Consider the following 22249-nt stretch of genomic DNA (forward strand, 5'->3'; position numbering starts at 1 on the left):
GAAGTACCATCTCCTCTTCCTACCATATCTGCAAAGAGGCACAAGGCATCAATCCCCATATGATCAGGGATATATACATATATATATTTATGTTTGTGTGTGTGTGTGTATACATATATATACCTATTACATGTAAATATAATATTGTGTTAAAATTCTGCCCTACATCACTGACTCCCAGGAACTCATCTGAATGGGCCTAAGTGAAGGATAAACCTGAGTCTTTGACATTTACTAGTGCAAAATTCTTTCTGTATCCACTGGAAAGCCTTATCTAATTTATCCTCATCTCTGCCATGGGAGATGGGAAAGAGACACTACGAACCAGGAAAGCGGGGCACAAAAAGACTAAGTGTAGGGCTTGAGGCCAGCTGGAAAATTGTGAGCAGACTCATGACTAGATCTCTAGAATACTTGACCCCAGGCCGCTTCCTAATCCAACCTTATAACTGCAAGTCACTTTAACTGGTGGTGAAGGAAAATGCACACAGCTTCTGGGTTTATGTGAGTGTTGCTGCTAGTTAGAGGACTGCAGTCTCCAGGGTTGTCTAAGCACCTTTTGCCAAAATGGAATTGTAATGTGGCTTATACAGTTTTGCTTGATTTACTTTGTTCCTTTGATGTGCAAGGATTTAGTGACATGCTTAGTAGTACAGTAGCATGAGAGACATATTGCATAAAATCAAATCACTGCTGGGGCAGATATTTCCAGATTTAAAAGCTCAGTTGCTACCACACACACGTAACTGCCTAACCGCAGGCTGTTTTGCCTGAGAATCAGGCTCTGGGGGGTACTCAGGGCCCCTGTTAGTCCTAAAACTACAGTAACAAGGTTGAGGAGTCATCATTTGAACTTCAAGGTGAATATTACAGATCAGCAGTAACAAGAACCAGGTTGCATCAGTGTCTCAGAAGGTCTGCTTTCAGTTCTAATTCATCAGAAAAGGTCATCTTTCTCCTCTCCCTCTCCCCATCAGCTGTGGACATGGACAAGGTGATTGAGATATTTGTCACCTCCAAGCTGGATTTTGACTTTGTTCATAGCTTCTAAAATAGGGCATGAAACAGATGGACATATCCTAGCTGCTTCACATGGGGACAGCTTCCTGCTCTGGAACCGTCAAATAATGCTCAAAGTCCTCTACTAACGACGGGTCTGTTCCTGAATACAGCAAGGCTTTCAGTCTGCCTATCTACTGCCTATCAGCCTATCAACTGCTACCCAAGCCATGCTTCCTAGGGACAATGCAATTCCCAAAGATGAGGATGAAAAGTGCAGCATCTGGAGAGAAGTACCTGGAAACTGGTACCTGCATGGCTGCTTACAAATATCCCATCTACCTACAGCTTCAGGAGCTTAAATATCTTTCTCAGTCTGTCTTGTTCTGTTCTGTTCTGTTCTATTCTACCCTATTCTATTCTATTCTGTATCTTACCCTACCCCACACTACCCCACCCTACCCTCTTCCATGAAATTCGGATGGACAGACATTCCTTGTGCTCAGGGCACAAAGGAAACTTCCCAGGATCTTCTCAAGAAAGATCTCACTTAAGTGTCAGGATTTAATCTGAATGACACATCTAAGCCTCCTCTTCATAGTCAATAGAAAGAGACAGGCTCTTCTTGACTTCTCGTAACTCCTCAAAAATCCCATTTCAGACATCCATCCTGGGAAGGAAAGAATCATTCTCTGGAGTTAGCTGCCTGGGTAGTTTGTCTTCTTCTTCTCTTCCAATTAACTGGCACAGTTAATTTCTTCTTGTCTCTTTCAATTAACTGGCACAGCTGTGGGCTGGACACCAACTGATCAAAAATGAAAATATTGAGTGTTTTAATTTCTCATCATATTACACTATGACATCTCTTTAAGGCTGTGATCCTGCCTCGATGAAGTCAATGGGAGCAGAGGGTCAAAGACTGAAAGCCTGCACTGCACTGAACACAAACGGCTGCCGATTTCTGTAGATTATCACTGCCTTTGAGAGTTGAAATGATACTGCAAGGAAAACAAGGCAACAGTCTCTATAAGAAAGTACACGGGAGCCTCTTCCAGTCACTGACAATAAATTGGAAACACATTTTCTAGTTTTGCAATATCTGAAACATTCAAACAGTCTTAGTATCTCCTCTGTGCTGGTTTTGACAAGGACAAAGCCCTGGACCATGCCCAAAAGCTGCAGGCACTGAAAATTGTTGCTGAGGATTTAGATTTGAGAACTCTGTAATGAAAATCCTCCTTATAAAATATTGTTCCAGCATCTCCTATGAAACTGTGAATAAATCACACAGACTGTCTCCTAGTGTCCAGGCCTTTCCTAAGAGCGTAGATCATATCCTCCCTGCAGAATACCTCTGCATAGATCATGGGCCTGATTCAGTTAATCGTCAGCCAACATGTGGCCATGTGCTCATACAGAGCTCTTTGCAAGACCATGGCTTGAATTAGCCCACTTAATAGCATCCCAGGCACAGAAATCAGCCACTTAATTGACTCATGTTTCAAAAACCCTAGCCTTTTCTTCCATGTTATCTGCACCTGGTAAAGGCATTCCTGATGACAGAATCATTTATAATTAAATAATGCTTTTTTAAAATCCCCTATTCCACCACTTATCTAACTCTCTCAATTATCCATCCTATATTCCACTGAGAAGAAGTAATTACTGCATGTACCAAAATCCATACATCCCCCTGCCTGTCTAAAGTATTTATGTTTGTATTTAGGCAACCATTTGAGGTTTCCACAGAAATTGCCCCTGGGAACCACCTACTCCTTGGGAGCTCAGTGGGATCCAGTCCTGGTGTCTCTACGTGTTGTATGGGTAGGGTTGCATTGGACAAGAAAAGAGGAAGGAGTTCCAGTTTCCAGCTCTGATTGCATGTATCTGTGAACCTTGTTGAACTAACTGTAATGGAGAGTATCCATTTTTGGAGAGCACAAGCCTAGTTTCATTCAAAAATCATCAAGAAGGTGTAAGAGAAATCATTAAAAATAGGATAGGGAGGATGGAGGTGATGGGGCAGAAAACCACATACAAAGTGACAGTTCTGAGTTAGACTGTATTTGTATATAATTTACCAGGGAAATAAACACATAAAGAGGTGTTAGAAGTCCTCAGGATGACTTTTGGCACCAGTAAGCTGTCTAAGCCATGAATGACGGGTTTTTTCAGCCATGCTTGGTACACTACCAGCTCTGAGTTCAGTCCTCACTGGTGAGATGTTGTGAGACCTCTGCTGTCACCTAGTGATGAAAGGGAAGAAGTAGCTGAAAAAAAGGAAAACCCCGTGGATGACAGAAATGCCAGAGCAGGTTATGACACTGGGAGGCAGAAAATACTGTCTTGAACATCTGGAGCTTACTTACCTGTACAACGCAGAGCCAGTTGAAGGGTTTGGGGTTTTTTAAGTTGTCATCCCCACGCAGTGCAGGACTGCTCTAACTCTTTGGACATTGCTTATAGCCAAGGTATCTTCAATGGGCCACATCTCTTAACCATATAGACTTCTCTGTCCGAGATCGTAAGCATAGGCACTACTGTGAGCATACACCTAAGCTACTTAAAATAATCCACTTCAGGACGAGAGGAACTGATCTATCAGCTATAAAGGGAGCCTGAACAACCAGCTCAGGTGGAGACTTCTCCACAGTAGCATTCTAGAGTTAGGTGAGACATCTGCCATCTCTTATGCTTGGGGGGGGGGAGGTGACCGTCAGCTTAAACTGGCCACCCTTCAGTGTAGCTGACCAAGAGGCTGCTTCTTCCTTCACGTGGAGCAAGGAGCTCCTCCAGCCTTTTGCGGACATGTCCTATGTGGAGACAGGTCCTGTATGGGGACATGTTAGAGACAACAGGGAGCATCTTTGGCAGCTGGGAGAGGCTGAGGGTGGTAGAAACTGTCCAGGCAGGAGGAGGTAGAAGAGAATAAAGCATGAATAAAATAACAGCTGACAGTGAGTGCATTAGAAGGTCAGAGTTCAAATCCCATGTGTGACCTTGGCTTTTTGTGTGGTTTAGGATAAATTGTTTCACCAGTAAGGCCTAGCAGCAAAATACAGTAGCGGTTCCCAAAAAGACTTCTGCAAAGGCGTTTGGTGGCGCAAAACATCACAGTGACCCTGGGCACACCACATGCTCCTGCAGTAGTCAATGGATACTCCAATTTCAAAGCAATTAGGGTTTTCACCCACAAATAGTTTCTAGCCGGCTTTCTCACCTTGCTCGTTAAGTACTGCGGGTGCACAGTGGTTAGAAAAGCTTGACTTTCCTCCTGTCAGCAGGGCTGAAGCAACTGAATCTGAATTTTGTCTTTCTCCCACAGTATTCTTCAACTGTGCTACCAAAGTGGATATTAAATATGAAACACTATCAGCATTGTCCCATTCTGCAGGTAACGGGCCTACGGCTTACTCTGCATCTCTATGAATCACTTCATTAGATTCACAGACCTGCCAAGGTATTTTAGAGATTTTCTTACAAGTCTAGGAAAGAAAATATTAAGCACAATCATTTCTAGTGACAGTTTCTTTGTCCATGAACTATTTTCATTCATTAGAAGCCAACTACTTAAAGGACACAGTGTGTAGGAGAGGGGGAGGTGTTCCAAAAAAACTCACTTCTTAATCCTAAAGCCAAAGCACAGTCTAATTTTCTTTGTTTTCCAGCTAGACTCACATATCTGAGGCATATCCATGCCTTAAATAAGGTATGAGCATTAGAGACACTCAATGAGGCCCCAATATCTAGGGTACCACGATAAGTGCATAAATTCAGCTTTCAGAGCAGGCAATTTTTTGATATCACAATCAGGGAGAGAAGCTTGACAACAAGCCCTGAAATGATGGAGAAATACCTTCCTGCATTTGCTGAGGTCCTGGAACAAAGTCTTTGAGGATGAGTTCATGCAGGGAGCTTAACTTCAATGGGGCTGAAGAGGAGCATGAAGCTTCTCATGACCTGCCAGTGTCAGCTCACCAGAGACCATCCTGGACATCAGCAACACCATTGGTTCATGCAGCCCAGCAGATACCTCCAGCTGCTCAGGAAAGAGGTAGAAAAACAACTGCCATCCCTAGCTTTTCAGAAGAAGTGGGGCATTTCTGAGCAGGATCAAGGACTTCTGCGTTTTCCTACAGGAAAAAGCAAGCTCACAGGGTGAGGACAGGACTAGGGTCCAAGATTGCCTCAGTTTAGTTGCAATGCTCCTTCACGGCAAGGAGCTACACCATCTCTTCATTCACTCATGATGGGTTTTCTTACAGACGAAGGGACAGTGCACACCAAAATCCCTCTGCGAGAGTCCGCGGCACGTGCGTCTCCTTGTAAGAGCGGCTGGGACTCGGAGCACAAAATGGTTGCTGCCTGCACAAAGAAATATAAAGATGTAGTACACAGTAAACAAAGGCAACATTTCACAGCAGCGTATGGTGCCGGCAACTCACCTCAGGTAAATATGCCACAGATGAATAATAAAAAGCCCACAGGCTGTTTGAAGTGGAGGCTGTCATGGAAACCCTGGCAGCCAGCAGCATCCTTTAGTGGAATCACTTCGGAGTGACAGAAGGAAAGGGCATCATTTCTTGGGAGGGAAGCAGGATTCGGAGATCAAACACTCCAAGTAAACCTGAAGTTTGGGCTCAGCGGCCCTTTGACAGACTGTCCCGTCCAACCCAGGATAAATCAGCCTTTCAGTTCCTTGCCTGCAAACCGGGGAGGATCCCCCCCCCTCCTCCATCTCCCACAGTTTGTTAGATCTGTTTGGGTAGGGCATAAGCCCTCTAGGCAACAAATATCTCTGACTTTTTTTCAAACCTGCTTTTAGCCCCTCCCTGCTGAGAGATTGCAACCCGCCATGCTCACGTTGCTCCACCTGCTCATCGCTGTGCGGAGCACCCTCCTCGTGGCATACGGTGTCGGGATTTACGCCTTAACTGGCATCCCCAAAACCACTCCAGAATGAGGGCAGACAACGCGATAAAATGCAAGATGCCTGCCCTCCCTTCGGTGCCTTTCCCGCAGCGCTCCCTCTTCCAGGCAGCGTTAGCTATTTTATCACTTCCTCGAAAGGAAAGAACGGTTGAGGCCCCAAACCTCAGAGCAGCAGGGCGCTGGAGATAAGGCAGGGAAAATATTTCACTCGCAAGGAAACTGCGCTCATCTCGCAGCAACATCCCCATCCTCTGCAATCCGAGGCAATAATTACAGCAATTTGTAGATAATTATTCGTTAATTAAAAACAGGCTTGCTGGGTACAGTTACCAATTTCCTCTGCTGGCTGCACAGGGCTGTGAAACACTAGGGGATTGAAGATTTTGTAAAATCATCCACTTGCTCATTTCGGAAAAGGGCCCCAGTGGGTTGTCTCTTCCCTCTCCCCATATCCTGGCAGGTCTGATTCATTATCCTAAGACATCCCAGAGAGACACATGCCTGGATTCCCCTTGGAGATTTTCAATGAAGGTGACTGCTGCATTTCCCCAGAGCAGCCTGTTTCCATGGTTAATTTAATGACCCATGCTCATACAGCTTCATTTCCATCCATGTTTGAACTAGCAGCTCCTCATGAAGAAGCTGGGACCCTAAGTGGAGGTGACAAACCTGAGAGACCCTCCCTTCCATTCCATATCCATGCTAATACTAAGGACCACCCCAAATGAACAGTGTGCAGATGAAGTCAAACCTGAGCACAAACTGCAAAGCACTGTCTTAAATAGTGCGGTTAAGATGATTATTCTGCCTCCGGTGGGGCAGTGGTTCTGTGGTTCCTAGCAGGTGTCTGGTGAGCTGTCCAGGCAGAGTTTCCATACCAGCTGTGAGAAGAAGCAATGACAGGATATCAGACATCCCTTACTCCATACAGCACCCATGTCTCTGGGTGATGCCCTTCACAATGAGCCAGGATTTCAAATCTTGTGAGTCCCAGAGGATCCTGCCTCATGCTCTGTTTCTCCTGTGGAGCATTTTCTCCTGGGCTTACCATCATCCAGGCTGTGTGACCTACTGGTGTGGGACAAGTCTCCCATCCTGCTAGCCCACCCAGGTTTCCTTTGCATGTAAACCATGAGATAACGGAGGATGTATCCACAGGCTTGTTAGAGGGGAAGTCAGAAATCAGCTATGGTGTACACCTGGGGCTCTTCTGGATCACACAGTGCAAATATAACTGAAGGTACAACCACATCTACATCTCTCCATCACTTCACTGTGTCTGCAGAGCAGCAGGAGATGAGAGAGGAGACACATATCAGACTCCACTGAGTCAGCTCAGGTCTAATAGGGCTTATGAGATCTGCACTGGACCTCAACAGACTTCTGAAGACTGCTCCAGGGGTATTTACATCATGGGAACCTGCTTCAAGATCCCTCATACCTCCAGGGCCAGGAGAGAGAGGTTAGCCCTGGAAGTAGGAAAGTCCCATTGCACCTGATTGAGCAGCTGGATCAAGCAGGCTCGGCGCAGTCATTTTGCTATTACGTGTCCAGCAGCAGGTTCTTCTCTTGCCCATGTTACCAGAGGGACCCCTCACTTAGCCCTGTATCTCCAGCATGTACTGGGAGGGCATCAGCTCAGAGTAAAGCAGTGGTGACAATGAGAACAAAACTGATAATGGGGGAAGCAAATTAGACTGTCAATACCCTCTTCATGGTAATAATCTCATGGGTTGTTAGTCACACAGGGCTGCCTTCACCCCTCTAATTTTCTCCTGTACCTGGGCTTTCCTGTTCCTCTCATCACCTTAGCAGCTGAGTGCCTGCACCACATACGGAGGAATCACAATTAAGCAAAGTAGCTGGGTGTCATGATATATGGGACTGTGTCTCTGCTTCAGCAGCATGTAAAGCTAGCAAAGAGATGAGATTAAACACCGAGTTAATTAGTACATTTAATTAGCTCTCAGTTATTAAATCCTTTCAGACCCTTAGACAAATCGCTGAAAGTACAAAACATTCCTTAGAAATGCTCTTATTTATTTCCTTCCTCTCTCTCCAGGTGAGCGCAGGGATGGGAAGCTCTAGCTCTCCTTCTGCAACTTCAGTCCATCTTAGCCTCAGTGTCAGGCCCTGAGGTAATCCTTGAATTTGCAAATTTTCAAATTCATAGTTCCTCTGAGAGGAGGAAAAGGCAGCACTCTACTACCATGGGCAACTCTAGGAAGAAAGGGAACCATGTTGGGAAGGAGCAGGGGGCAAAGGCTCCTCTTAACCCTGTGAGAGAAGAGTGGATTCACAGAGGTTAGCCATGGACCTGGTCACCTAGCAGCATGTTCCTTTCCATGTCAGCTTCCTCTGAGGCTGCAGCAGACAGACACAGGACCCCTGAAGGGAAAGAGCGCAGAAAGAAATGAGTGGAGGCACAAATAGGAGAAGAATTTCTCATGCATGCTTCAGAGCTTCCTGGTCACAGTGCCAGCCAAATTCAGAGACAGGAAAAGCTCTCCCAGGGTCCTGTGAGCAGTCTCTCTTGCATCCATCCTCCTGAATGATTTGCCTGTGGCTTTGATGTTCCTCCTCATAATCCACAAACATTCCAAAGACCTGGAGCAGTTGCAAGTCTGCACCCCTGAGTGTGTGGTGAACCCATGCTTGGATCTGCTGAGACCCACAGGGTCCACTAAGCTTTGGCCAGCCCAGGGCCACCCTGCCAGAGGCTGTTCCTCTGTTCTCCTCTTGTTCTGCTAGAGAATTTGTTTTTGGTAGGTGAGTACAGCTTCTGAGACAACCTTGGAGACCTACCCAACACATTAATGAGGGCTTCTCTCCTAAGGAGACAGCAGAGCAAAGAGCTCTGCTCTCCAAGGAAGAAAAAAACTTGTGTCTTCTATGACCTGAGGGCTCTTAAGAGAGGAGACTGTACAGTGAAGAGTGAAATCAGGTTGGACCTGGATAACTGTATCTGAACAAGGCAGGTACAGTGAGCTTGGGCTGTGGGCAGGCAGGAGAACTGATTCCCATAGAGTCAAATCTGTAAGCCAGGCTCTTTTTAGTTCATTGAGAAACTGATATTTGGGTCTAAGGAAGGGGGTTCAGCATTTTCAGCACTAAGCCCTGCTTCTTCCTAGTTATTAACAGCTGTGATGATGGGCAGCGATGAATTCCTCCTGATGGAGTCCTCCTGATGTTTGCTGATGATTCAGACCCTTAGGCTGAGAATTAATGGGAGCAGAGGGCTACCTTGGACATGGCTTGCTTAAGGGAGTTTGCTTAGGAAAAGAGTAACAGTAGAGGATTAAGCTTAGGGATATTTCTTCCTGCATGGTGAAAGACATACAAGGATTTACCTACCACTTGTTTGTGATTCTCATAATCCTAAATGATTAGAAAGGAGAAAGTAAAAGCTGGGATAAATTCCTACTGTTTAGAAAACCAACATTTGAGGGGCAAAAATGCATTTTTCTGGAAAATCCATTTTTTCCTCCACATTGTTTCAAAAGAAGGGTATTTAATCCTATTTAAGCCTAAGTATGAAAGTATTTGATTCCAGGATCTAAAAAATTACATCTGCAATAAAGCAATGTGGAAAAAATTGGGAACAAAGTAGCTATTTTGAGAACCATAAGAAACCATAACCATATCCTAGGACTATATCTTGGAAGTCAAGATTGACCTTTTAGCAGCTGATGATAGTCCTAAAATGGTTTCTCATAATTGAAAGCCCAATCTAACATAAACCAGAATATATTAAAAGCTATCACGGCCATTCATGGGTATTGGATCAGACCAAGTAAAACCCCCGAATGCTGGAAACCAAAGAAAATTATCATGGTAAATCTAAATTCCAGGGAAGTCCTACAGGCTTAAAACATTGCTCTACAGTTCCATTAAGAATGGGTTTCTGCTTAGCTCATGAATAATTCACCTTTCTTTTTCTTCTGATAGATGATGAGTCCCATGACAGTGAAGCCTAAACCTAGCACAAAGCCCAGCATTCCAGTCAGCTGCTTGCCCACACCAGATCCAGAACGTGTCTCTGTGGGAAGAGGAGTCCAGAGAGTTAGGGCTAAGACATTGCTTTCCAGTAAAATACCTTTGCCAGGTTTCTGACTGTTCTATTAAAGCTAGACGTGACCCTTCCCAAGACTTCCTGGTCTCCCCATTTTCAGTTTCTTACCCCAGTCCACGGTGATGGGTGCTGGTAGGCTGACATGCTCCACCTGGCAAGTATAGACATCCCCTTGCTTGGGTGCAACTCCCAAAGTGACCAGGATTTGGAAAGACCAATCTCCATTTGGGAGGAGATCCTCATACACAACTTTATCTGTCTCTTCCTGCCCATTTTTGAACCACCTGATCCTTATTTCAGAGGGATAAAACCTTGTTGCAGAACACTTCAGCTTGTCAGGATGGCCCAATGGCTCTGTTTGCACAGGAAAAATTTTCACTCTGGGCTTAACTGAAAAAAAAAAAAAAAGAATGAAACAGAGAACTCTGGCAAACAGGTTGCTCTCTTCTTCCTGCCTTATTCTCATCAATAATTTTTCCCATTGACAGGATCTATGGAAATCATAAGGATTTTTCCCCCAAACCCATTTGTCAACCTGTCTTTCAGTCCAGACCCACTGCCTTCAACATGACCTTGCATTACACATCTCCCAGACACATTTATCTTAATCTTCTTTCTTTCTTCCTTCAGCTAAGGATCATCATGGAAGATGCACTCTGCTTCTGTCAGAAACCTCTAGTAAGGGCATTTCATCTCTGAGGTGAGTCCGGATGGGTTCAGGAGTTGGTGGGAGCAGAGATACATCTGTGAGGCTTAGGAGTACCTGCTCCAAGCTGTTTGGCAGGGCTCCTCTGAGACATTTCCTTCAGTCTTAGCCTCATAATAAAGATATTACCCACTCTGGTCCATGGCACTTATTCCCCCTTTCTCCCACTGAGGTCAAACCTATGTCCCATTTTCTGACATCCAGGAGCTGCCAAACAGGAAACTGGCAGAAGGAGATAGATGCAGTCCTAGGCTGAGGAAGCCAAAGTTGCCCATGCCACTCTCCCTCTCCTCTCCTCTCCTCTCCTCTCCTCTCCTCTCCTCTCCTCAGAAGACTCACCTCTCCTGTCCATCAGACTCCGAAACCTCCTCTGGTTATAACTGCAGTATTTCTCCACTGAAGCCCACAGGTAACTGAGCCACTCCAGCCTGTTCCAATACTCAGCGATTTCCTGGCCCAGGTCTGTGCGAGCCACGTAGAAACCCACTTCACTGTCGTAGTAACAGATCTCCTGCTGGTTCCAGATGAATCTATCCAGGTACCTCACCTGCTGAGAGCCATTCATGTAGTGACACTCATGTTTACGCTGCAGCAGAAAATAGTCTGGGAAATACATATGGACAAGGTTAGGAAGTCAGGATGGAAATCGCCCTTTGCTGCAACTTCCCTTTATCCCTGCAGCTGGCCCATCCCACTCTGTCTGTGCATCCTTGTCTGTGCAAGGGAAATGCTGATTCCTCATCTCACAGCTGGGCAGACAGAAATCTGCTTCCAGCCTCATGATTTCTGCTCACCTGGAAGGTCTGAACAAAGAGTCACATTGCTCCTCAGCATGATCATCACCATTAGAGCTGCAACCCAGCAGGTCTTGAACTCAGGAATCCCCAGAGAGACCATTGTTCCTCAGGTAGGGAAAAGAAGAGTTACAAAAGAGAGCCAGAGTGGTAGCAACCATGTCTCAGCCTAAAATAGGAAGTTATCAGTAAAGCCCTGAGTGGAGGAATTTGAGGAAGTTGTTAACAAATGCTAAGTGGATTGGACAGCCCATAGCTAAACACCCAGTCAATGCCAGAACTAGGCAACATCACTTGTAACCAAGAAGGAAAAGGTTCAGCTTCTGCATTTCACTAAAATCTTTTCCAGAGAAAATCAGAGTAAGAGTTTCATCAGCAGACACCACAAATACTATCAAAGCAGAACAAGCAACAAAGCATCTCAGATACTGCTGTGCAGCTCCTGGGCTCCATCCTTGGTGACGGCTCCTTCCTGGGACCCAGGGTTGCTGTCTGAAGACTGTGAACACAGCCTAATCCCATCACAGGGAACTTAGAGCATTTCTGAGCATTGTATTTATTCAGCCACCAGCCCATGGAATTAAGAAATTGGCCCTGTCCCGAAACCCAAAGTCAGTTATGCCAAGTCACGTGTGTTAGCTCTGACAGGACAGGTACCACATCCCTGTTCACTGAGAAATGTAAAGTTGTGAGTACAAAATTTTGCAGCACAAGGTAAAAGCTTTTGTGTCTACTTCTGTTTTTTTTTTTTTTTTTTTTTTTTTTTTTCTTTTTCAATGAAGGGTTCGGGAAAAAAATGGAAGCTGGAGCGAAAGAATGAAATACCTAAAGCAGCAGTTTGTTTAGGAAAAATCAACTTTATTGGAAGAAATGTGTTTCATATTGTGTTTCATTTCACTGGAAGGTTGCTGCTGTGAAACAAAGAAATACAGATTATTTTGGAACAAAGACAAATGTTGCTTCACTTTGGCTTACCAAGACATCCCTGAAAAAAAAGGACAGCACCATCCAATCCCAGTGTCCCTGTTCCTGTATCTGAGGCATAGCAGGTTGTTGATTACATATGTTTCACACAATGACTTTAAGGACATCCACTGTCACAGTGGGAAGGTTTCATAATAGTGGGGTGTCTGCCAGCTTGCAGAGCTGCATATTATCCACAGGTTAATGAGGATTAGGCTGCCTTACTCTTCTTCCTTTCGAGAGGACATGTAGATGCCCTGCATGCATAGTCCTTTATCAACCCAGAAAGCACTATTCTGGGTTGATACAAGCTGATCTCTTGGCAATGTAGTCAAAGAGATGCTGGACTTCCAGGGGATGCTCAGGACTCAATATCAGTGGTCCATAAACAACAGACACCGATGCTGAATAAGAACCCTCACGGCAAGAGTCCTCCAAGTCCAAAAGAGCTGCTGAGATGCTACTGCTGGGAAAAACATCCTCTAGCATGCCCAGCCCTCGGGGCAGAGTTTTCCATGAAAGTATCCTCAATGCGCAGAAAACAGGTTTATGTCAGCAGACAACAGAGAAATTAGAAGGTTCTTGTAGAAGGGATTTGATTTCTTGCTTGGCACCACTCCAGCTCTGTTCCTTGCCTTTGTTAGGGCTGCCCCATCCCTGCAGTGGGAACGGAGTGGGAATGACGTGGGGGACTCCATGTGGAGACGGAGTCTGCAGCTAAAGCACCAGGAAGAAGCACATCTAGAGGCATTTCAGAGCATTTCCGCCGCTAGGTGAAGGCAGAGCATCATTGGGACGATGACCTGTAATTCTGTGTTCCCATGCAAAAATGGACACTCCCCATCCAAAAGCTGTTTCCCAACATTGCTCCAAGTTTTGTGCGCAGACTCTCTGCCCAGCTAGGAGTAAATGAGAATCACTATTTCTCACCTTTAAACTTCCCTACCCGCAAATACTCCAATAATTGGCCTTCTGTCTTCCAGCTCAGACTTACATTATTAATCTAATCCACAAACAGCAGCCGAATACCCTATTGCTCTCATCTATTGCCAGCAGTCCCACACCACCTCTTCCGGACAAAAGTTTTCCCCTATTTTTTTTTCCTATCATCTGCTGCATCTTTCTGCTGTCATCCAGAGCTAACCTAGTTTCTCCTTCAGGATCTTCTGACCCTTGGCCTGGGGCAAATCCACTGTTCACATGCCAGCTAGAAAGTCATTTTGCTATGAGACATCCCAGTCTTCAGCCACCCTCAGCCCCAGCCTCCTTGGACTGTGGTATTTGTGTACTGAAACATCCCCTTCCCATGCACGTCGAAAGGCATTGATTGAGGCTATGCTTCTAGTTCAGCTCCCCCTGTCCTTTCTGCTTTCCTCCCCACAGTCTCCTGTCCTTTCTTTAAATGCTGCAAGTATCCAGTTATGCCTGCGCCCCTACTCTGCACCTCTAATTCCTCAGGAAGGCCTTTCAAAGGAGCTCACAGCCCACAGTCTAGCCCAAGAACTGCAGGTGGGGACCTCAGCCAACTGGGAACAAAGCGAGAGCTGGAGGGGGGGCCCTGACAAGCAGCTCAGTGACTTTGAGGACAAGATGCTTTTCATCCATAGATTAAAAGGACCACAGGGGGAAGACCAAACCAGGTATCTACAAAGCATTTCTCATCTCTTTCCCATGAGCCCAGCTTGTTCCCTTTAAATGAGGTCTCTGGTCAGCGATTCTTCTCTTGCCTGACACTTTGCAACAAGGCAGGCATTTGTCTCCATATGAGCTTGGTGTCTCTAGCAAAGCTCCCTTACATCACCTTGTGGCACCAGAACATCTCACCACTGCCCAGGGGGTGGGGTGGGGAGGAAGAGGAGATGGGCATAGGGAGGGTGAGGTTGAAAGCATTTCACCCAACCTGCTCCTAGGAATAGTGCCTGGAGATGGACTAGTCTCTGACCAACCGGCTAGCAACATTAGAGACAGATTCAGCTCTGCCTGTCAGCAGAATGATTGCACAAAAGAGAGAAAACTCACAGAACAGGCAGTCACCAGACAAAAGGGAAGCGCATGCACAGCAGAGCAGGTAGCAAAAGTCTGGGCTGCATAGGAAAGCCACATTGATTTTATCCTTTTTTATCTCTCGGCTTCTTCAACATTGCTTTTCATCCCACAGCTCAGAGCAGCTGGAAGAGGCAGATGGTCAGGAGGTGAAAATGATAAAGGAGAAGGATCTTGCCCCCAAAACAGGACTCACAGTGGAGAACTGAGTCCCACTTCCCACTGCCTAGCAATTCTTTTTTCGCAGCGTAAAGCAGTGTAAGAAAGCAAGCCTTGGCAGTAGGCTTATCCTCCGAGAGAGCACCGATGCGATGACAGAGGGCTCCAGAAAGACACTGCAGCGGAAGGATGGCACACACGTGGCCGGCCATCCCTGAAACGCTCTGCTGGCCGGGGACGCAGCCTCGGCCTGAGTCATCCGAAAGCTGCACCGTTGCCAAAAGAAGCAGTCCTCCCCCGTTCCAGCGTTCCTGTGCGATGGGCCTCCAGGCTGGTCTGGCTGAAAACCCAATTTTATTTGCTTTTTCCCCAGAGGGTGAGGCTGCAGCCAGACCAGTCCTTGATGCCCTCATGCGAGGGGGTGGTGGGAATGTGCCGCCCGGCTGAGGCTCCTCAGGCAGAGGAGGTGGCGATGGCGCTGCCAAGCTCAGGGTGAGCAACAGGATCCCTTGCCCTGCTATAGGGATCCTTTACCCTGGCCATGGGAATCCTTCATCCTCAGTGTTGGGATCTCTTGTCCTTAAATCCCTCACCTCTGCCAGGGGGATCCCTTGTCTTCTATGGGGATCCCTGGCCTCTACCATGGGGATCCCCTGCCCTAGCCATGGGGATGCCTTGCCCCAACCACAGGGATCCCTTAACCCCACCACAGGGATCCCCAGCCATGGGGATCCCCTACCCTCACCACAGGGCTCTCCTGCTATGGGGATCCCCTGCCCCTGCCATAGGGATCCCCCCCCCATGGGGATCCCCTGCCCCTGCCATGGGGATCCCTTATCCCCACAACCGGAACCCCTGCCATGGGAATCCCCTGCCATGGGGATCCCCTGCCCCCTCCATGGGGAGCCTTTCCTCCCACCAGAGCATCCCCTTCCCCCCACCACGGGGCCCTCGTGCTCCTGCCGTGGGGCTCCCTCTCCCCCTTCCCCTCCCCTCCCCCTCCCCTCCCCTCCCCTCCCCTCCCCTCCCCTCCCGCCGTGACTACCGCTCCCAGAACCCCTTGCGCCCGCACGCCGGAAGGGGCGGCCCTTCGGCCTGTCGTGCCGCTCTTCCTCCCGCCCTCCCGCCCTCCCCTCCCTCTCCGATTGGCTCCCCGGGGCAGCCCGCCGGCGGCCATTGGCGGCGGCGGCGGCGGTCACGTGGGAGGGGGGGCGGCGGCGGGAGCGGTGCGCGGCGCCATGCTGGCGGCGCGGCGCGGCTGGCGGGCCCCGCGCGCCTGTTGGGCCCCGCGCCGCTGCGCCGCGCTGTCCCCGGGCCGCGCCGCGGCGAGGCTGCGGGTCCGCCAGGCCCTGGCGGCCCGGGAGCCGGCGGGCGGCGTCACGGTGCAGGTGCGCGGCGCCGGCGGCTTCACCGTAGCTGCCCCGGGGCAAGGGGCCTTCTGGCGGGGCACGAAGGAGCTGGCCCGGGACGGGTGCTGCTCCTCTCCTGTGCTGGCTCGGGTGTTCTCGCATTAAACCGGACCCGGGAGCCGATCGAGCTTAAAACCGAGCTTACGATGGCCGGGTTTAGTGAGCGGAATGGGCGGCCTGCGCCGAGTCAGAGCTGCCGCCGCGCACCGCTTCTGAGGGGTTGTGGAGCGGCCGAGATGCTGCTGCCGCAGCCTCTGCCGCTCCGGTACGAGGGTGAACAGGGTACTGGAGCGTCTCCCCTGTGAGGAGAGGCCGTGAGAGCTCGGCCTGTTTAGCCTGGAGAAGAGAAGACAGAGGGGATCTTACCACTGTCTACAAATATCCAAAGGGAGGTGTCAAGGGGACAGGGCCTGACTTGCTTTCAGTGGTGACAAGTGGCAGGACAAGAGGTGACAGGCAGAGACTGAACCACAGGAAGTTCCACCTGAATATGAGGAAGACCTTCCCTGTGAGAGTGACGGAGCACTGGAGCAGGTTGCCCAGAGAGGTTGTGGAGTCTCCTTCTCTGGAGATCTTCAAGGCCTGGATGCAACCCTGTCTAACACACTGTAGGTGACCCTGCTTGAGCAGGATGGGATTGGACTAGATGATCTCCAGAGGCCCCTTCCAACCTCAACCATTCTGTGATACCTGCCTGAGGATGTGCCCTTGTTGCCTGGTGTAGGATGCAAGGCTCATCTGGTTACTTAACCCTGAAACAGACTGATGAAGTGGGAGGAAGCTCTTGAGAACATTTTGTTGTTCAAGGCCCTTGTGCATTTCAGCAAGGAGCCCTAATGAGGAATAACAGTAAGAAAAAACAGCTGTTAAACCTTAAGCATTAGACATCAAGTATAATATATATGATGTGCTCTGAGGATTTAACCAGCTCTGGAATACAGAATATGCACTATGGCTGCAGACATGTTACTGTGCCAAGTACCTTTTAAACACCTACTGCTTTAGCCATCTTAAGATGCTCAGATGATCAGACTTTAGTTTTTATAGACTCTTGTCTTGCTTTTGGCATTAGCTACTGCTTCTGGTGGGGTACCCTGCAGAGGGCATTCAGATAAATGTATTCTGAAAAAGAGACTGAAGTTGTGGTAAATGGTATATTTAGTTTTATGGCGTTATAATCTTGCCTCGTTACTGTATGCAGTCCTTTCCACCCCCACCCTCTGCTCCAATTCAGTAGACGTACACTGTTCAGAAGAGAGCTGATAAGGTTCTCTGTAAATACGTGAGATAAATTTAAAATACATTCGGTGCATCTTAGCTAGGAAGTAAAATCTAGATTTGACTGTCTCTAATACTCATGGGAGCCTGCATAAGGCCTTACTGGTGTTAGTAGTCATGTTGTAATTTTAAAAATGAGTTTTACTTTTGGTGCTGTTTATCTTGGAGTTTCTTCAGTCTAGACAATAGAATTAAGCTGCTTAGTTTTGGGTGGGGGGAGGTTCTTGTTTTCTTTTTTTTCTGGTCTAAAATTCCTAAAGCACTTGCTCAGTTTGAAGTCATTGAAACTACCTGGACACTTAAAGTTAAGCAAAAGACAAAGCTGTTTGGAAAAATGAGGCCTATTTGGTTGTTCAATCAGCACTATGTTCTGTTATTCTGTGCAATATTTTCATAAGATGAATTGGAAGCACCCCAGTGGGTAAGGGCAGCTTTGCCTTAACTCTAGTGCCTTAAGGAATAGCTAAGGGAATTATATTTTGGATGCTATTGCTTCTGCTTAGTGTCTGAGTATTGACTGTAAATCTTTGAAAGGAAAATTTTCTTTCACACTGGCAAACTCAAAAGTAATTGCCGTGATAGGTACATAGCCAATTCTACTGTTTTGCTGGAATAGAGAGCTGCTGTATGGTATATTTTATTCAGACTGGATAACACTGCGCTTTTTTTAAGGGGGAACATGTGTATGCTTAGGAGAGTTGGTAACATTTCAAGTAATGACCTGTTAAATTGTGATTTTTCAAATTTCAATTACAAAATGATTTTGAGGTATAAAGAGACACATCTAAAACTGCCAGAACATTCATTTTGGTTTTGCATTAATATTTAATTGTCACCTGAATCTATTGGCAGTGGCATCATTGTTGTAACGGCCCTATGACTTAGGGCACATAAACACTTAAATTTCAGCTGTGATCTTCCTACAGCTGATTCTATATACATCAAAAAAAAAAAGATGCTAAAGTCAAAATAGTCTTAACTGTGTTATCTTAATGAACAGTGCATTCGTGGTCTCATTACAATAACACATGTTTTGACGGGACATCACAAATAAGGATACACACGTTGCTAGAATGCTTCTCATCTTCAAAATGCTTGGCCAATTTCAGTAGCCCCAGCTCCTGAGATGCCAGTAGATGATAGCGATCCCTGCTGTACTGATGAGGAAAGTTGGTGCTTCTGTCTGACGTTTTGCTCCTGTTTCCTTTGAAATCAGTAGCAAAACTGACACTGATTTTTGTTGCCCTTAAAGGAATATTTCCTTTGACTTCAATATGCTGAAATAACTCTGAAGTGACATGTCCAGCTTGGCTGTAAGAGGAACGTAGCTACACTGAATTAATGCCAAGCAGTAACAAATTTCTCTTTTCCTTTACCTCTAGGGCTGGGTCCGCTCTGTCCGATCCCAGAAGGAGGTTTTGTTCCTGCATATAAATGATGGGAGTTCTCTGGAAAACCTCCAGGTGGTTGCTGATCCCAGCCTGGAAACTAGGTATGTCAGTTTGAGATACTTGGAGAAATGTATGTTTTGATCAGTGTTCGGAGGGGTCTGCTCAGGCCTTGTCTTTGCTAGTGACTCTCCAGATTGATAGAAGAATACCCAGCAGCTGCAGCCTGACCACAGGGAAGGCACAGTTCCAGTTTGGGGCCTCTAGATTTGTTTTTAGGATGGAAAGTGTCTGACCACTCTGTCTTGACTTAACTGAAGACTTCTTTCTCATCTTCCTGGTCCCTGGGATTAGCATGACCTCATTTTCTTAATAGCTGTACCTGTGTGGGCGTTCTGGACTACTTTGTCCTAAACTCTTCTGTAGCTCTGTGAATCTGTTCATGTTGCTACCTATACATAACTTTTCATTTCATCAATTGTAAAAGAGGTGCTGTAGCCGTAGGGCTTAATCTCAAGTAGACCAGCAAAATTAACAGGAATCTCTCTTCTGAACGTAGTTGACTTTGTGTCAGTGCCTGGTTAGTAGTTGTTGTTCTTGGTTTCTTAGAGACCTGACTTTTGGAAGCGCAGTGGAAGTGCAAGGGAAACTGGTCAAAAGTCCTCATAGGATGCAAAACATGGAGCTGAAAGCTGAAACGATTCGTGTGGTGGGACCTTGTGATACTTGGGTATGTCACTGCAGCAGGCAGTCCAGCTGGTAGGATCGCTTTGGGAAGTGAATTTCAAAAGTCCAAGTATCTTATAGAGCATGCTACAAACAGTATTTTCTTTAAGTCTGAATGCTCCCGTGTGCTTTGATCCCTCACTGATATAGAGAGGGGCTAGTGTGTCAAAGGAGAAACAAATAGATGGGACCACCGTGAAAATTCTCCTCTGGAGCAGAGCTGTTTCTGCATGGAAACTGGTGCAAATACTGGCAGCGGAATGTGCCTTTGTCCCACCTTGAACAACTTACCTGTGCCAGCTGGTTTTCATGCTGTAAGTCTGGCCTGGAAACAAATGGGGAAAGCAGAGAGACTGGCTAAATGCTTCAGACTGTGCAGGCAGAAAAACTGTATCTGCCACGTGCATCAATATGTGCATTTGGACCCAGCTCATTATTCCAGTAGTAAGATGGGCAGCTGTCTTCAAGGAGGCTCAACATTGAAAAGGTAGAGCATTTTCAGAGTGTGACTACCTTTTCTTGTGTTTATAGCTCTTACTCTGGCCTCCAAAGTTATACAATCCACAAAATAACTAGAAAAGATAGGCAAAAGTAATTATTTTTTTTTCTCTGCTCTGTAATACAGATTGAATTTTAGTAGACAGAGATGGTATTTCGTGGAGAGCAGTAAAATTATGTTAACTTTATGTTCTCATCCTTTATTTTTTTCTTCTCTTGTTGTTTTTAGGCATTCCCTCTGAAAACGAAGGAGAGGCACCCTCTGGAGTATGTCCGACAGTTCCCTCACCTGCGGTGCAGGACCAACACGCTCGGCTCCCTCTTAAGAGTCCGCAGCGAAGCCACTGCAGCAATCCACGCATTCTTCAAGGTAGTCCCTTCTGTACTGAGTCTTGTGTGTCAAACACTCCCCCAGGTTAGGTTTTGCAGTAACATGTTAAGAGGAATGGAGCACTGTGTGTTGCCTACAGGATATGGATTTGGCACACAGTGGTTTTCTTTTCGGGTCTGGGCCTGATTGAGGCCTTGGCCAGACTGTTGCTTATGATCAAGTTAGCACATCTGTGCTCTTGTTAGTGTGTCACCACCCATTTCCTGTTCGTTATTTTATCCCTTTTGCTAAGCTGCAGTATAATCGTCATGCGTGTGAGTATGTGTGGTCTGTGGAACGCAACATAATATGGGGTCATTTAACCCGTCTTCAGCGGTGACATTACAGTCCTTGGACAGAAGCCTCCTCCTACGTGGAAAAATATGTGACGCTGAATGGCTACAGACAAGCTGACTCAGAGCTTCATGTTATTCCTTTCAGTTCTTACCTTTCTATTACTTCATTACAAGTCTGTCTCCTGTTTTGATGCATCTTAAACTGATATTGGGAGGCATCTATATTTCATGGGTGTGTCAACACTCTTGAGTGGTGAGCACTGGCATAGGCTGTGTACAAGCAGTGGCAGCAGGGATAATGAATTAACTGATTCCAGATGCCGTGTACAGAACATCAGATTGTTTGTGGGAGCAGATAAAGAAAGGTGCAAGTCCTGTAGCACAGTTGAGCCCTTTCTTTTAGAACTGTTCACTGAAATAAACTTGTCTGTGAGTTTGGTGTGAGTAGAACAAACCATTGTAATCGCAAATTTCATGTGCAGTAATTATTTCATTTACTGACCTGAAAAAAATGTCAGAATTCTTGGGATTGAATTTCTGGTCCTGAATTTGCTTGCAGTAGCAAATTTTTTTGAAAGAAGGTTTTTAAGAGGCTCAATAGAGATAATATGTCAGGTAAAGCTGCTGTTGGTGTCGGCTTTGTGGCAGCACTTTAGACAATCCAACTCTGGGAATCAGTTTGTGCTCGTGTCTTGCCACTAGATGGCATTACCCACAACAGTTTATGATTTCAAGCCAGGGCAAGGAAGCCAGTTGAGGTACAAAAGAGCACGTTATTCTGGCAAAGACTTTTAGTTCTCCAAAGCAACTCCAGCTCAAACGCTGACATATCTTCCTGATTAAAATGTTCCAGGGCTCGCTAGTATTAGAAAAAAATATAACTTATTGTTAACTTCAGCACAGGTATAGTAAAGTTAAGACTTAATATTTGCAAATGCTTATGTCACAGCTCTCATAACCGCAAACATGCTCCTGATTCTAGTTTCATTTCTGTTGAAAGGGAAGTAGTCTTTTTAAAACACCACCTGCATCTTCCCGAAAATGCTGCAATCTCAGGCTTGGCATTGTCAGAACACACAATAACTAGAAAGTATAACCACACTGTTTTCACTGTGCAAAACTGAAAAGACCTTAGTAGTGAAAGAGGATAAATGGGATTTTTAAACATACCCAGAAAAGTCATCCAAACTCTCTGTAACCTAAAAATAAAAAAATTTTAGTCTAATCATTTCCAGCCAGCAGTGAATGACTAATGACGAATAGCTTTGCTTCAGATGTTGAAGGCTAAAATGTCATTTTTAAGTCTTTTCCTGAGTATGGTGGTCCCTGTGGAACAGGAACATTGTTCTGCAGCACAGTGAGATGGTTGTGGTGTGAATGGCAATCTCTACTTTGTAGGTTAACTAATTTACAGGTTTATCATGGCCACTAATGTGACTTAAAGCATCTCAGGAGCCTTAATAAGGGAAAACTATGCAAGAGTTTTTTATGGGAACCACAATTTTGGACACCAGTGTTCGGACCCCTGCAGTTCACGTTCCTTTCCAGCGCATGCAAAGGGTCTTTTGTGTGGAAATGTACTTCTCTGCTCATGCAGTCATTGCAATTAGCTGTGA

General features: G+C 46.3%; 2 protein-coding genes across 5 annotated transcripts in view; one reads left to right on the forward strand and one right to left on the reverse strand.

Annotated features, from left to right (window-relative positions):
* Positions 1-8236: 8236 nt before the first annotated feature.
* Positions 8237-11606, reverse strand: LOC134145967 (H-2 class II histocompatibility antigen, E-S beta chain-like). Its single transcript, XM_062586088.1, has 5 exons — positions 11504-11606; positions 11049-11312; positions 10112-10393; positions 9860-9970; positions 8237-8319 (listed from the first exon to the last, which is right to left on the reverse strand). Exons 1-5 carry the CDS (start codon positions 11604-11606, stop codon positions 8237-8239), a joined length of 843 nt encoding a protein of 280 aa, XP_062442072.1.
* A 4300-nt stretch (positions 11607-15906) lies between these two features.
* NARS2 (asparaginyl-tRNA synthetase 2, mitochondrial) overlaps positions 15907-22249 on the forward strand; it is a 55999-nt gene continuing 49656 nt past the window's right edge. For 2 of the 4 annotated variants that reach the window (XM_062567398.1, XM_062567397.1), the window contains exons 1-3: positions 18760-18847; positions 19355-19473; positions 20197-20337. In XM_062567398.1, coding sequence (XP_062423382.1) covers positions 18790-18847; positions 19355-19473; positions 20197-20337 — 318 coding nt within the window. In that variant the 5' untranslated portion in view covers positions 18760-18789. Of the gene's footprint in view, positions 16057-18737; positions 18848-19352; positions 19474-20196; positions 20338-22249 lie in introns of those variants that run through there. The other 2 variants (XM_062567396.1, XM_062567399.1) reach the window with 2 other exon arrangements.

Source organism: Rhea pennata, chromosome 1 (genome assembly GCF_028389875.1).
Source record: "Rhea pennata isolate bPtePen1 chromosome 1, bPtePen1.pri, whole genome shotgun sequence".
Taxonomy (NCBI): Eukaryota; Metazoa; Chordata; class Aves; order Rheiformes; family Rheidae; genus Rhea; species Rhea pennata.